Here is a 16,953-nt window from a genome sequence, read left to right on the forward strand (position 1 = left end):
CTATTGAAAGTTGATTTGATATTCAAGCTTGTCAATTGTATTTGCAGTTGATTATATATATATATATATATATATATATATATATATATATATATATATATATATATATATATATATATATATATATATATATATATATATATATATATATATATATATATATATATATATATATATATATATATATATATATATATATATATATATATATATATATATATATATATATATATATATATCCGTAGTGTTGTTCCAAATCTCTTTCCATCTCATTCATATAATTTTAAATTTTTAGATTTAATTGCAATTTTAGTCCTCTATTTTTTTTGGCCTAGTTATTTTAAAAATCTCATATTTATCCTTCTTTGAAGTTTTTGTGTTGGTAAAAATCGCTGCTTATTAAGTTTAAGCTATGGTTTGGAAAGTGTGGACTAAAAATAACCGTCACCTATTCACCTTAAGCAACACTGATAATGTGGTTGAAAGAAACAGTTGCTTATTTATGTTAAGCTACAATTTATAAAGTGTAGTCATTTCTAATCTAAAAGATAACGATTTTGAAAGCATAGTTAAAATAAGCCACAATTTTAATAAATAGTTTTCGCTTTTAAATTAGAGTTTAAATAAGCTATAATAAAAATTGGTTAACATGGGGTTTGAATTGTTGGAACATAAAATATAAAACTAAAAATTGAAGGTTCAACAATGATGGAAGAAAAGAAGATTGGGGAAGATGAAGTTGAGAGAGAAAAATAGAAAGAATAGAGTAATATTTTGGATGAGCATGTATTTTTGCATTAACCTTGAATTGGAATGATACAAATGTATTTATACATTGGAAATAAAAGCTACAACTAAAGTGACTCTAAAAAAAATAAAATCTGTTAATTTTGGGAGGGAATAAAAACAGAATTTTTAATTTTTAATTAACACACCACCTCACTTTAGTTGCTCCAAATCCACCATGCTCAAGCACTTCTTTAGCCTCTTGAACACATCATTTGTCACACCCTTTGTCAACAAGTCCGCAACTTGGTCTTCGCTTCGGAAATAGCTCAATCTAAGCTTTCCATCACCAACCAATTCCCTCAAATAATGAAACCGCATCTCAATATGCTTGCTCCTTCCGTATGCAATCGGGTTCTTCGTAAGATTTATTGCGGAAACATTGTCTACAAACAGTATGGTGGCAGCATCATCACCACATCTCAATTCCTTCAAAAGATTCATAAGTCACATAGCTTGGCACGCACCTAACGACGCCGCAATGTACTCGACCTCACAAGAAGAGAGTGCTACAACCGGTTCCTTTTTCGAACACCAAGAGATTGGTGTACTACCAAACATAAAGATGTACCCCCGCCGTCGATTTTCGGTCATCTTTATCTCCGCACCAATTGGAATCGGTGTAGCCCAGTAAATTGCACTTACGCCCCGTGTCCGATGCGGGAAAGAGAATTCCGCAACCAAGAGTACCTTTCACATATCTAAGGATCCTCTTGGCTGCCGCCAAGTGAGACACCTTCGGTCTCTCCATGAATTTACTCGCAATACCGACACTAAAAGCCAAGTCTGGTCGCGTATTTCACAAATACCGTAACGATCCAATCAAGCTCCGGTAAAGCGTTGGATCGACATCCTCCTCCTCATCACTTTTGGACAGCTGCACTTTAGCCTCACAAGGTGTAATACAAGCATTACAATGCTCCATATCACACTTCTTCAAAATATCTAGAGCATACCTCCTTCGGTGCATAAGCAACCCCACTTTTGACTTGTGAAACTCTATGCCAAGGAAGTAATTCATGACACCAAGGTCCGTCATCTCAAACTCTCTCATGAGCTCACCTTTGAACCTTGAAACACTCTTGTCATGGATGCCCGTAAATAAGAGATCATCAACATACAAGAAAAGTATAATCACACCATCATTCGTATCCGATCTTACATAAACTCCATGTTCGGATACACATCGTTTGAAACCAATGTCAATAAGAAAGCCGTCAATACGTTTGTTCCAAGCTCTTGGAGCTTGTTTCAAACCATACAACGCCTTGTGTAGCTTGTAATACTTCATCTCTTGATCTTTTATCACGAAACCGGGTGGCTTCCCCACATAGACCTCCTCAACAAGAGGACCATTCAAAAACTCAGATTTGACATCCATTTGGTAAACCATCCAATTATTGTTATGTGCAATACCAACAACCAAACGAATAGTCTCTAATCTAGCCACCGGTGCGAATACCTCCTCATAGTCTATACCTTCTCGTTGCAAGAACCCCTTAGCCACTAATCGAGCTTTGTGCTTGATTACTTCACCTTTGGGATTTGCTTTAACCTTATAGACCCATCGCACACCTATCGGTTTCTTTCCAAGTGGTAAATCGACCAACTCCCAAGTGTTGTTTTTCTCAATAGATTCCAACTCCTCTTTCATTGCACATATCCACTTAGGATCACTTAAGGCTTCTTCCTCATTTACCGGTTCGGATTCGGCCATAAGCGCGAAATGAACAAAGTCACCATCGTTATTCACTTTGTTATCTTGGAATCTTTCATAATCTCGGAGTTTATGAGGCAAGGCTCTTTGCCTCACTGGTCTACCATCATTAACAACATCATTTTGCGCTACTGTAGGTGTTGGTACAACTGTGTCATTAGCCTCAGGATCAGAGAATTCAAAAAACTACTGCTGCTGCAAATCTTCTCTGTGTAACCGGTTACTGCTATTTGGGTAACCGGTTACTGCTGCATTTTCTGTGAGTAACCGGTTACTGCTATTTGGGTAACCGGTTACTGCAACATTTTTTGCATTTTTTACTTCATCAAAAGTCACATCCCGGGTTATGACGACCTTCCGATTTCTTCCATCGAACAACTTATAACCTCCAGTAGAGTGATATCCTACAAATATCAGCTTCTCACCCTTATCATCCAATTTCTTCCGAAGTTGGTCCGGTACATGACGATATGCAATCGATCCAAAAACGCGCAAATGATTCAAATTTGGTTTGAAGCCACTCCAAGCCTCTTCCGGTGTGAGTTTCTCCAGCTTCTTAGTGGGACACCTATTCAACAAGTAGGTGGCTATAGACACGGCCTCACCCCACAATTCCTTAGGCAAATTCTTCCCACAAAGCATACTATGCACCATGTTCATTATTGTACGATCTTTCCTCTCGGCAGCCCCATTTTGTTGAGGCGTATACGGAGGCACCACCTCACGTACAATTCCCTCAAGATCACAAAACTTCCCAAACTCACTAGAGGCACACTCACCTCCACCATCCGTTTTGATAATTTTGAGCTTCCGACCGCTTTGGCGCTCCACCATGGATTTGAAATTCTTGAAAACTCCAAATACCTCATCTTTTCTCTTGATAAGATATGTCCAAAGCTTCCTACTAAAATCTTCAATGAACGTAACAAAATATCGATTGCCACCGTAAGTCTCTACTTGCATCGGTCCGCAAACGTCGGAACATACCACCTCAAGTAAGCCTTTGGTTCTTCGACCCGCATCTTTGCTAAACACATTCTTGTGCTGTTTAGCCTTCACACATTCCTCACACAATTAAGTTGGAATACTAATGTGTGGCAGCCCCGTTACCATTTCACTTTGTTGCAACTTTTTTAGATCCCTAAAATTAAGGTGACCAAGACGGTAATGCCATAACCACTCATCTCTACTTGCCGCGGTAGCTAGATAACAATGCTCCATAACCTTTAACTCAACCTTAAAAGTTCTGTTGGCAGTCATTGGTGCTTTTAGAATCAACACACCATTTGAATCCAAAACACGCAAAATCTTGTCCTCCAATCGAATTTTGTATCCTCTTTCAAGTAATTGGCCAATACTTAAAAGATTACACTTAATTCCCAGTATATACAAGACATCTTTGATCCTCGAATGTCCACCATTCCTCTTTCCGATCAAAACATCTCCTACCCCTTCGGCGCTTAAAGTGGTGTCGTCGGTAAATTTGACTTTACTTTCTGCCGCTTGATTGATTTGCACAAACCAATCTTTTCGACCCGTCATATGTGTTGAACAACCGGAATCCAAGTACCACTCATCTCTCCCTTGGACTCCATCACGAATAGTAACCAACGCATTTCGATCCGAATGCATTTTCTCGCTATTTTCCGGAACAATACAGTTGCTCTCCCGCAAACTTTCACTGCTGTAGCTGCTGCCCGGAACATCCATAATGCCATAACTCCCCTCCGTGATCATTACTAGAAGTGTGTCCTCATCATCTACCTCTTCCCTAGCAACCTTGGCTTCATTATTGTGATTCTCGTTCGATTTACCACGACACGAATTTGCAAAGTGTCCAAACTTTCTGCACTTGTAGCATTGCACCTTACTCACATCACGCTTCTTGAAACCATTGCTATGACCACTATCCTTGGAGCTACATTCACCCTTTTCACTCGTCGAATGCTTTGAATTTTGCGAATCATTTGAACCAAAATTCTGAAAATTTGATTTACCTCTCACCGCAAATTTTCCTTTCGACCTCTTATTCTTCTCATTGAAATGCGCTTGCAAAGCAATCTCCTCTTTGGCTTTGCCGGCGCCTCTCTCATCCATCCTTTGTTCATGTGCCTCTAACGAACTTTGCAATTCATCCTTGCTCAAATTTGTTAGATCATTTGATTCTTAAATAGCCACAACTATGTTATCGAAACGTGGCGTTAACAAACGCAATACTTTCGATACAACATTCTGCTCAAGAATCATTTCCCCACAAGATTTGATTTGATTAACTAACCGGGTAATGCGCGTAATGTAGTCGTTGATCGTTTCTTTATCTTCCATTTGTGTTAACTCGAATTGTCGCTTGTAAGTTTGTAACCTTACAACCTTCGCTTTGACGGCACCGACATATGCTTTCTCCAAGATTTCTCATGCTTGCTTCGCCGATTCACAATTGCCAACCTTCTCGAAATTGTCGTTATCAACACAAGAATGAATCAGGAATAGGGTTTTGTAATCCTTTTTCTTCTCTTCTTTGTGTGTAGCTCTTTGAATGTCGGTAGTCTCTGCCCCTAATTGTGTAACTCCATTGACGACGATCTCAAGCACCTCTTGATAACCAAACAAAACCCTCATTTGTTTTACCCATTTATCATAGTTCTTCGAATCAAGAATCGGGAGATTGGTGGGAATTCGATCATTGGAAATGATTGTCATTGTTGCAGCGGATTAAGATCGATAACCAAGGCTCTTGATGCCAAATGTTGGAACATAAAACATAAAACTGAAAATTGAAGGTTCAACAATGGTGGAAGAAAAGAAGATTGGGGAAGATGAAGTTGAGAGAGAAAAATAGAGAGAATAGAGTAATATTTTGGATGAGTATGTATTTTTGCATTAACCTTGAATTGGAATGATACAAATGTATTTATACATTAGGAATAAAAGCTACAACTAAAGTGACTCTAAAGAAAATAAAATCTGTTAATTTTGGGAGGGAAAAAAATAGAATTTTTAATTTTCAATTAACATGAATACCCTTCCCCATGTTTAACAACAATGTGTTTAAGCAAGTTTTATTTTTGACTAAATTATAATTTTAATTACTCAACAATTAAAACAAAATTAAAAATAGGATTCAAATCCACTATGCTATTAATATTTATCGTTGATTACTCGTTCATTCATTTCTTATAAATACAGAATTGTAATTTTTTTTATTAAAACTTAATTTTCAATGTTATCCGAACAAATTCAGAAACTGAAACGTAAAATTAGGTTTCACGTCTTTTGTGTGTTGTGATCCTTCTTCTCTTACAACAATTGTGTGCCCTTACCCTCTTCATTGTTCCTTTCATTCTCTTAAATAATTTGTGTCATATAACTTCCACTCGTTCAATTCATCGGTCTCACTCGTTTTCTCATTTGTTCATAACGAGAGTGTGCAATATTACTATGAGTATATTAAAAATATTAGAGATGTTTCTTCTATGTCATGGAACCTTGCAAATGGTATATATGACTTTGTCTTGTTTATTACAACGTATTAGGTTATTAAGTTTTCTAATGATTTAAATTTATTATTAGTTTTGCTGCTTTACTATGTTGTAAGTTTAAATTCTTATTTATATAATATAAAATTTGCAAGTAATGTATTAATGAAACGGACATGTTTAATTATCCTTCATTTTAATATTGGAACACCATTTTTGTGTATAACAGGTAAGACAAAACAATCAACATATTATTTATAATCTAAGAGTCGTCTCCATTTCCGTTCTAATTCGTGTGCGGTTTGTGCGACCTTTCTTTTTCAAAGGCATGTTTTTGTTAGGGAATATTTGATCTCCTCGTTAAATTAGCTATTATTTTTGTTTGGTACCATTAAAAAATTTGTGTTGTAGACCCTAAATAGGTTTATGACTTTGTAAATATTAGACAGATGCACAAAAACAAATTGGTGGACATTGGAGCATAATGACATGTTTGCAACAACTTCAATACACCTACACATTTCGAAATGAGGAACTACGAACAAAGGAGATGGTGACAACGATAACTGTTTATCAATAACATGACTATCTTGTAGCCCCTGTTTAGAAGACCATCCTTGCACAAATGAAAGGTTTCGATTACTTTGCTCTTATTCAAGTTAAAAGATATTAGAGTGGTCAAATCAAACATTCTCGAAAAACTCTTTCATTTTTCTAACATTCTTCACTAATTTTAGTCTAACAAAGTAAAACTTTCTTCCATACTTATCTCTTTTTAGACAGGATGAACAGATCAAAACTTTGAACCTAGACGGGAAGAAGAAATTCAAAACCTAAACACTGTAGTTTCAACTAAAATTTTTGTAAACATAAAATAAAATTGCATCTTCAAGGAACCTAACATTTATGGCATGTTTGAATAAACAACTTATTTACACCTTATAACACAAGTATTTGTTAAAATAAACACTTTTGGATAAGTTTACATATAACAAATGATAAAATAAATTTATAGTTTTATATTAACTATTGTTTGTTTTTATAAACTATGTCGGATAACTTTTTAAAATAAATTTAAATTTTTTTATAAAAAATATCATAAATTGTTTTAGTAATATCTTCTAAATAATGTTACAAAATTTATGTCAATAAATAAATTAAAATAGATCAATCCAAATATATCATTAATCTCTAACTCACCCTCCCCAATAAGAAATAAGACAAACATTTACATCTTTTCTATTTGAGCATAATTGGCTTGGAACTACTTGCAAATTATCCCATTCACAACGTCAGTCAATTAAATAATAAAAAACAAGTCTGTGACATATGTATTTTGTCAAAGAAAACAACTTGTCAATATGTGATAAAATAACTCAAATAACCAATTTTTTAAAATAAATACCAAAATTAATCCACATTCTCCCGTATTTTTCAAATTAATCCACTTTCAAATCAAAAAAAAATTCAAAACATGACGTCAGTTCAATTGGCGACAGTGTATAAAAATTAAGATGAGTCATCAATCCAATTAGTGATAATGTACAAATACAGAGGAAAACGAATACTCTCTCTCCTCTGTATTTGTACACTGCCGTCATTTGGATTGACGACTCTTCTTAATTTTTATACAATATCGCCAATTGAATTGTCGCCACCTTTGTGTTGAAATTTTTTTTGTCTGAAAATGGGTTAATTTGGAAAATACGTGGAAATGTAAATTAGTTTGAATATTTATTTGAAAGAATTGATTATTTAGAGAAAAATTTCTCAATATGTATGTAATTCTTTATCCTCTTTCTAACTTTTATATCAACTAGTTAAGTAGTATTAGAAATTGATTTTGTTTCTAATAAATTAAACAAGATTTTAATCAAAAATAAAAATACTTTTTTTATTTTTAAGTAAAACTTAAAATTATATAAATAATAATTAGAAGTTATAAGAATTAACTTCTGTATATTGAATGAAAATACCACAAAATACGGATTGTTGTCTCTTCCATTCTCTGTTCTCTCCATTTCTTTTATTATCATAATTTTAATTTTAATGTATAATAGCATACATTTCTAAAATATTTGACACATAAATTAAACATTTATGTAATATATTCATACAAAACTATAGTAATAGAAATTCGAATTTCTTTAAAAAAAATAGAGGGAATATCTCCTCACAAAATATGGCATCCTACATTTTTTTTCTAACTCACGGTAAGCATTTAAATCTTTGGGCCCACAATGGGATAATTATCGATTTGGCAACAATGCATTTGTTTTCTGTTTTAATTAATAAGGTGGATCACTACTTTCTTAATGAGAGACTATCAGAATTGAGTTTGAGTGCTATCTTTTAAGTCTCTATATTACAAGTTTGGAGGGAAGACAAATTAGGATTTTTAGATAAAGATATTTAAGGAAAAAATTTAAAAAAATAAAAAATTGAAATTGTGTTTTTGTATAAAAAGAAAAATAAGTATTTATCATTAATATAATTTTAACTTTTAGAATATTATAACAATATAAATTATATTTGAAGAATTAATTTAGACCTCCAAAACCCTACCATCTCTCCTCCAATGAAATTTTTAAGTTTCCCTAAATTAACAGTATTTTGTATCATAAATAAAAATAAATCTCTCAAAATTCTTTTCAGTCAAATCTCTCAGTTTTTTTCAATTATTTTCTTATTTAAACCCTTTCCATTATACTTTGAACTCTCTAACAAAACTTAAAGGATAAATAATTTAACATCTCTTCTTATCATGTTCTTTATATTTTATTTTAGAGTTAAACATAAATCATTTTAGTTCAAATTTATATAAAAAAAATCAATTTTATAACAACTTAAGCATGAAAGAGCCTAGCAAGTCATGTTATGGAGTCGCTAGAGACACCTAAGACATACATTTTGATAACATATGTTTTGTGCTAAACACCTAGACCCCCGTCGAGATAATTTCTACAAATCATAAGATATACATAAAATATAGGGAACATCACATTTAAGATTGCTCGTTACTGCTTAGGCAGAAGTATATTATTTTGAGGACACTTTTGACACAAATAGTTAGTTATATTAAGACAAACCTAAATCAAATGTCACTTGTTCGAGAACTCGATGAAGTTAAAAAGAAAACAACAAACTAAGTGATTCAAAATTGCAAAGAAATTAATTAAGACACCGCATCTTCAATCAAAATTTTAAATGATAGGATCTACGAATCACTTATTTAACAAACTACCCGATTAAAGCACTTGCTAATGTTACAAACTATCCTATTACAACACTTGTTGAATAAAGTGTTTTAGTAAAGAATCATTCTAGATGTCGTGTAAAAAAATAGTACCTCCCCATTTTTCATTATAAGTCATTTTTGATATTTCATGTATATTAAAAAAAATTGTCATATGAAAATAAGAAATTCCAAATATTTTTATAAAATTGTAATTTATTAATGACATGAAAAATATAAATTGACAAAAAAAAATAGAGAGAATAATAAACTTTTAAAAATATAATAGCAAAAATAACATTAACTATTAATTGATAATGTAAAATAACTTATATTATAGTATAATATTTTTTTCTAAAACTATTTATAAGAAAAAACCGGAGAGAGTAGCATATTAACAGCAGCACCGATAAGAAAAAAAGTTAATTGAAAAAATATCTAAGTTACTAGTTACTACTAGCTATAGATAGTAGAAATTCCTTGTCTTTAAAAGCCACTAAGATATGAAACCATTATTATTTATCCCTATAAATATTGTGCAATTCTCCTCTTTCATTCTCATCCATAGTTCAACATCTAAACACACAAAACATTAGTGTTTATTTCTTAACAATGGCTTTCAACAAACTTAGTGCACTCACTATATTGCTTTCTCTTCTATCTTGTTCCATATTTTCACATGCTTGTAAATCATGCAGTCCAAAACCTAAACCTTATCCTCCACCACCTTCAACAACACCTAAGGCCAGTCCCCCTATTCCTACTCCATCAACAACACCTACGGCTAGTCCTCCTACTCCTTCAACATCACAAAAATGTCCTAATGACACATTAAAGCTAGGTGCTTGTGCTAATCTTCTTGGACTTGTTAATGTTGTTGTCGGAACTCCTGCTTCAAGCAAGTGTTGTGCATTGATTCAAGGTTTGGCTGATTTGGATGCAGCCATTTGTCTTTGTACTGCTATTAAGGCTAATGTTGTTGGTATCAACTTGAATGTTCCTGTCACACTCAGTCTCTTACTTAGTGCTTGTCAAAAATCAATTCCCTCTGGTTTCCAGTGTTCATAGACTTTCACGTTATAAGTTGAAGTCAAACTATGAGTTTATGTTAATAATTGGAACCACTATGAGTTTAACAAAATCACGGTAACATTGTGATTCTGCTAAATTATCATCAATCCAAATGTACTTTGTGTTATTTCAATAATGGAGTAAGCATGTTTGGTTTATTTACCAACTTTAATATATTTGAGAAATTTTTATGAATTTGTTCAGTGAATTGATTATGATATATTTTTACGTGTTTATTAGTTTTGTGACAATTAGACCAAAGCATGTAAGCTTCATTGTTAAACTGAATGGTATGATGTTAAAAAAAGAAACTTTATTTGGACTACACATTCATGCCGATGGTATAATGCTTCGTTAATCAAAATTGCAGTCACACCATTTTAGCTGTTTTATTTTCCAAAGAATGATAAGTATTTCAACTTAATAAACCCAACCTATCTAAAACATGAATTCAAGTTGATATCAAAGGTATAATTAAGTATGGTTTTTTTATTGGGTCAGAATACAACGATTTAGAAGGGATGAATAGACCTCTCAAATAAAATTGATCAATTGAAAATAAATTTAAAAAATTTATCAGAATTTGAAAATTAAATTAAATTTTTGTGGCATAAACAATATGCATATAAAATGATTATGCTTATCAAACAATATATTTAGAAAACACCTTAATCAGTATAGAATAAGATAAACAATCGAATCAAACACTAACAAAAATAATAATTAAGTAATGTATTGTATAAATATCAAATTTACACAAATCAATACAATCTAGATTCTAGTACCATATATATATATATATATATATATATATATATATATATATATATATATATATATATATATATATATATATATATAGAGAGAGAGAGAGAGAGAGAGAGATATATGCTTAATTTATAGTGGTATGACTATCGTCCTTGTTAAGCTTACTCCGCCCTTTAATGCTTTCCCATAGAAATTTATGGTCTTCCACTATTACAAATTACATGATGTTTACTAAAATCATAATTTCCAAATAATGATGGAAATATAAAAAATATAAAAAAATAAACTTCTATATCGATCCCTTAACTAGTACATAGTATCCAAACCGAATCCTTGAAAAATATTTACTCTAATTCATCTTAAATGTTCTAGCCCCTACAATTCTTCTAATTCTTCTCTGAATCTCTATTCTGCAACGATCTTTCCTCAATCCTGCCGGTATCTTAACTGTTGGTCTATCTGAAGATTGATAAGAAGTCTCACTTTGTTCGTAGGCTTCCACAATACTACCAAAGTAATGATGGAGAGAAAAACTCCATTCTTTTCCATTAGACTTGTCAAAACTTGCCATAACACCACAAACTGTTATTACATTTGGATTGGTGTATTTTTATAGGCAAAATTTCAAACAAGATGTCTCAAAAGTTTTTGTGAACTTCTGGGCTATGCGTTTCTCTACTGTACTATTTTTCAAAAGTTTGATTTTGCCTCATTTGATCTAATATTTGACTCCAAAGATTATTACAATGTTTGGTTCTGCTTTGTTCAGTCCAAGATTATGCTAAAGTGGTTTCAAATTTTTTTATTCGAAATAGTCTAATTATATAAATCTTGCATGAAGAGATTTTATTGGATTTGCATTAATTACAAGATTGAGAAATGCCTTTAATTAGTAGATCTTCATCCTTTTATTGAAGATGATTTATAACACATTTCTTTTTTGTAAGAGATTTTATTCTCAATCCTTTACTTGAAGGTTTTGAATTTTTAATTATATCAAGTAAAGATATTATTGAATTTGTGTGAATCAAAATCCAGAATCGGCATTAATGAAGATACGTGGAATTCAACATAATAAGCAAAATATATAATATTTTGTGAGACATCTTGTCTCGGACTATTTTTTTGGCGCACAAGGTTGAATGAAGTATATCTCACGATTTTGACATTTGTTTCCTCTTCTGTCCAATCAGATATATGATTTCTATAACACAATTTTGGTTTTAGGAAATATTTTTTCTGAATTTGTTAAAATCAAGAGATTCATATTTATTGAATATTTGATCAATCAAGATTTACAAATAACATCATTGAAGATTGATCTCATGAACTTTTTGGAGATTAAGCCACTTTCAACTCCAAACCCTATTGGGCTTTCTAGCTAGACTTTGTGCTACTGTTTAAGGAGGATATCTCATTTGTGAAAACTTAGACCTCAAGAGATAATATCTACTCTATAGGGAAGTTTCAATCGATTCTATGTATTTGTATCTTATACATTCTATTCTCGGGCATCGAGTATAAGTCAGCCAAATAGAGAATTGAGTTGTAATGGAGTTTTATCTTTTATCTTTGTAACTATCAAAACACTTGGGAGAGTGCTCGAGTAAAAGTGAGAGGTGTCTCAAATTCAGGAGGAGCCCTGATCGAAATTTCACCGGTAGTATTAGTCAAGCAACATTGAATGTGGTGAGTTCAGATAAGACCCATTGTAATTTTGACTTTGAAGAGTGAATTTCCTTTAAGGAAGACACTGGATCCAAACTTCATGGTTAGTATTAGGAAGCTACACTGAACATGGTGAATTCAGATAAGACCAATTATATTTTTGACTATTAAGAGTGAATTTCTTTTATTAGATTAATGCCCTCCAGACGTAGGTGACTTTACTCTCCAAATCATTGAATGCCATACCAGAACCAAATCTAAAAGCACCTTCTTTTACCTTGACAAAATCCTGGAACACCTAAAACATACCAATAATCGAATGTGAAAGAAGCATCAGCCTTCCCACAACCTAAACACTCTATATTAGATGACAGAGGCAACCTCACAAAGAACAATAACATGATATTATGACATTACATGACCTACGCTCAAATTGCACATCGCCTCTATTATGACATTCACAATGTCACGCCTAAGAAGGTTCTAACTTGTCGGTAAACTATTCTGAATCAGCTGCCAGAGACACTACTAGAAAAATGTCATTTTCACACAAATTTACGTATGAATTTAAATGGATTTTGGACATTTTTAGCAAGAATTTCAATCGAAAAGTTACTTTCGCACATATTTCAAACGAAATACACTTTCTCCAAAAAAATCCTCATTGCAAATTATAAAATCCTTGCCAAAATATGTCCCAAATATATTAAGCACGAATTTCAGAAGAAAAAAAAGTGTCAGAAAAACCCTAGTGCAAATTATAAAATTCGTCCAACATCCGTCTCAAATATTTTTCTACGATTTTCAAACGATATACAGTCTATCTAAAAATCGTGTTTCCAAATTATAAGTTATGTCCCAAAACGTGTCCAAGATATTTTGAGACAGGTTTCTATTAGAATTCAAACAAATTTATGAGTTAAATTTATATTATTTTGATTTTGAGCATTTAATGTAATATTTTAAAAAAATTAAAAAATAGATTTTAGAATATTATTTGGAAATTTAAGTAATTATATTGTTCAAAACATATTTAATGTTTTGGACAAAAATGAGATAAACTTATGTATTAAATTGACGTATTATCAATTTTAATTTACAAATATATTAATCTCATACCTTCAAAAAGAAGTCATAGAACAATTAAAATGAGAATTAAATTACATAAAAAAAATTATATTATATACAAATTTGACGAACAACAAAAAAGAAATTATACTCTAAAGCTTATTTAAAAAAAAATTTAAACAGATTCATCTAGCATGCAACACAAGAGCTCAATTCTACTCAATCATCAAAATAAAAATAATAATATTATTTGATTATTCATTCATCTCTCTTCGAATTCTTTGTAAAATTAGCATACTAAAAAATATTAGTTAATTGGGAGACTGAGATTTGTTATCATGTACATCCTTTAGAGCCTACTTTCTGAAAAATCTATCGCTACAAATCTGTAAATAGATAAAAAGTAATTGAATAAACACAAATAATTTATAAAGTAAAGATAACTACCCATTACACTAAAAAAAGATTTAAAAATGGATAAACATGCAAATCCACAAGCTATATTATTTTTAGAGTAACATTTAAAGTCGTGAAAATCACCAGGATAATTGTATGATGCTCCAAAAAAAATTATTAAGGGAACATAAAAAATGTACTACAAAATCCAACGTATTCTTAGGGGAGAAAGATAAAGGTGAATTAAAGATAAAATGTGATGGTAATAAAAAAGTATATAAAGAAAAAATTGAAAAATAAAGGAGCACGTTAGGATTTAGGAATTCTAATGATGGAATAAGAAAATTCACATCATTGTATTTACTTTCCCAAATATGTCCCAGAGACTTGTGACGCAATTGAAGAATAAATAATACATGCATAATATAATATTTTTTTAGAGATAAAATTGATTAACAAATTAAAAATACACAATATTAGGTGTTTTGTTTTAAATCTGTCCAAATATTATACCCGAAAAATAAATTATTTTAGCAACAATCTTTCACAAAAATTTGAAACCAAGTATATTAAATAAATAAATAAAACTTCATATATATATATATATATATATATATATATATATATATATATATATATATATATATATATATATATATATATATATATATATATATATATATATATATATATATATATATATATATATATATATATATATATATATATATATATATATATATATATATATATATATATATATATATATATATATATATATATATATATATATATATATATATATATATATATATATATATATATCAATAATTCACATAGATTTAAGACTGATTTATTAAATAAAAAATCATTATAGACTTCGTCCTAAATATGTCTCAAAATTTCTCACAAATATGAAAATAAAAAAAATAAAAAAATTAATTTTTTACTAAACAAGAAATTCATTAACAAAAAGAATATAAAGGTACTCAACCCTTAAGAACAATCCGGACTCATCACCTTGAGTTTAGACAACTCAAGGGAGACCCACACCATTCTAAAAAACTACAAGGGGTCTATCCTTATTTCATCCAAAGTATGGTTCAAAGTTTTACACAAATATGAGACAGTTCTATGAAGAAACCTTATTACATATATCGTATGAAATGTTACTTAATATTTTACACAGATTTTATGAGAACTCATAAAAAATAAAAATAAAAAACTTTATTATATATTTTGTCTAAAATATATCTCAATGATTCGTACAACTTGGGACAAATTTCATAAAAAAAAACATCATGATATATTACATCTAAAATATGTCTCAATATTTCATATAGATTTGAGACGAAACTCATAAAAAATGAAAATAAAAACTTTAATAATGTAATTTGTCCAAAAGATGTCACAATGTTTTGCATGGATTTGAGATAGAATTCTTTTAAAATAAAATAAAAGATGTCACAATATTTCATATAGATTCGAGATGAAACTCATGAAAACATAAAATAAAATGCTTTATTAATTATGTATTTTGTCTAAAATTTATCTCTAAATTTCACACGGATTTGAGATTAATTTTATAAATAAAGTATAATTATATATTTTGTCTGAAATTTGTCTCAAACTTTCATACATATTTGGGACAAAATATGTTACAAAAACATTTAAAATAATAAATTTGAGATAACACTCGTCAAAGATGACTTCATATGCATTCATTCATGTTACTTCACCAAAACAACAACATATCATCGTATAAATATAAAGATTCGCTAACCGATCATACAAGCCATCGCAAACATTTCTATATTATGTAATTGAGTACAACTCAAACATTTCAAAAAGCACTACCATGAGGTATCTCTATACGTTAGCTTTCTAAGATTCAAACGACATATCATTTAGACCTACGAATCAAAAGATACAGCCAAAATCGTCGGACAATGCAACAAACACAAAAGTATAGTTTTTCATTATTGGCCTATGACAATCGATTGTCATCTAGTGCAATCGATTGTCACAGAAACACGTTTCGCTACTGACTTCGTAAAAATCATATTTCCAGGCATTGCGGTTGATTGTAACCCCCTTACAATCGATTGCAATGCTTATTTTTTCACTTTTTGAAGGCATACAATCGATTGTAATCCCCATGCAATCGATTGCAATGCTTATTTTTTCAAAAATTACAGTTTTCATCGTACGATCTCCACCTCTCTTAACCCTAAACCTTCATACATGTCTCCAACTAATTTTTCTCAAAATCCATTGATTCAAAAACGAATTTGACTGAGACTCATGTTAGCATAATCATTAATATAAACATCATTTATCTCACTACAATCCATAGCAATCTCATCTATATTGTTAACAACAAATTCATCATCAATCATGAATAAAATCAAGCTTTCACAACCTCATACATACATACTCATGATCATTCAAATAAGGACTCAAGTATAACAACACATATAAACACAAATCAACCAACCAATTTTCAGAATTTCATCATATAACACATTGTCAAACAAAAACCTAGAATCCTAATGATATTAAGGACTTCTCATTAGAATATGTCAGATGTTTTCTCCCTTTTGCCTCTTTTCTACGTAGGTCAAATATTTTCTCTAAAACCTAACTTTCTCCCTATTTTTAGAATATATAGTCCCTCACCACTTTGTTTAATTATTAATTTTTCCCAACTCAATACTAGCTTTTCTATTCCCACCACCAATTTTCTCTAATTCTCACAAATGGCTCAA

At 30.7% G+C, this 16,953-nt stretch overlaps 2 protein-coding genes across 3 annotated transcripts in view; one reads left to right on the forward strand and one right to left on the reverse strand.

Annotated features, from left to right (window-relative positions):
- Window positions 1-3,577: 3,577 nt before the first annotated feature.
- LOC127093811 (uncharacterized) lies at window positions 3,578-4,600 on the reverse strand. Its single transcript, XM_051032712.1, has one exon. The coding sequence runs from the start codon at window positions 4,598-4,600 to the stop codon at window positions 3,578-3,580; it is 1,023 nt and encodes a 340-aa protein (XP_050888669.1).
- A 5,152-nt stretch (window positions 4,601-9,752) lies between these two features.
- LOC127093353 (pEARLI1-like lipid transfer protein 1) overlaps window positions 9,753-16,953 on the forward strand; it is a 45,356-nt gene continuing 38,155 nt past the window's right edge. The window contains exon 1 of one of the 2 annotated variants that reach the window (XM_051032270.1): window positions 9,753-9,992. In XM_051032270.1, the coding sequence (XP_050888227.1) occupies window positions 9,827-9,992 (166 nt within the window). In that variant the 5' untranslated portion in view covers window positions 9,753-9,826. The remainder of the gene's footprint in view (window positions 9,993-16,953) is intronic. The other variant, XM_051032271.1, reaches the window with a different exon arrangement.

The sequence above is a fragment of the Lathyrus oleraceus genome, chromosome 6 (genome assembly GCF_024323335.1).
Source record: "Lathyrus oleraceus cultivar Zhongwan6 chromosome 6, CAAS_Psat_ZW6_1.0, whole genome shotgun sequence".
Taxonomy (NCBI): domain Eukaryota; kingdom Viridiplantae; phylum Streptophyta; class Magnoliopsida; order Fabales; family Fabaceae; genus Lathyrus; species Lathyrus oleraceus.

What these genes read in the sequence shown, in the direction of transcription:
- LOC127093811 (XM_051032712.1), bottom strand. Translation starts at nt 4,600, where the DNA reads ATGGATGAGAGAGGCGCCGGCAAAGCCAAAGAGGAGATTGCTTTGCAA.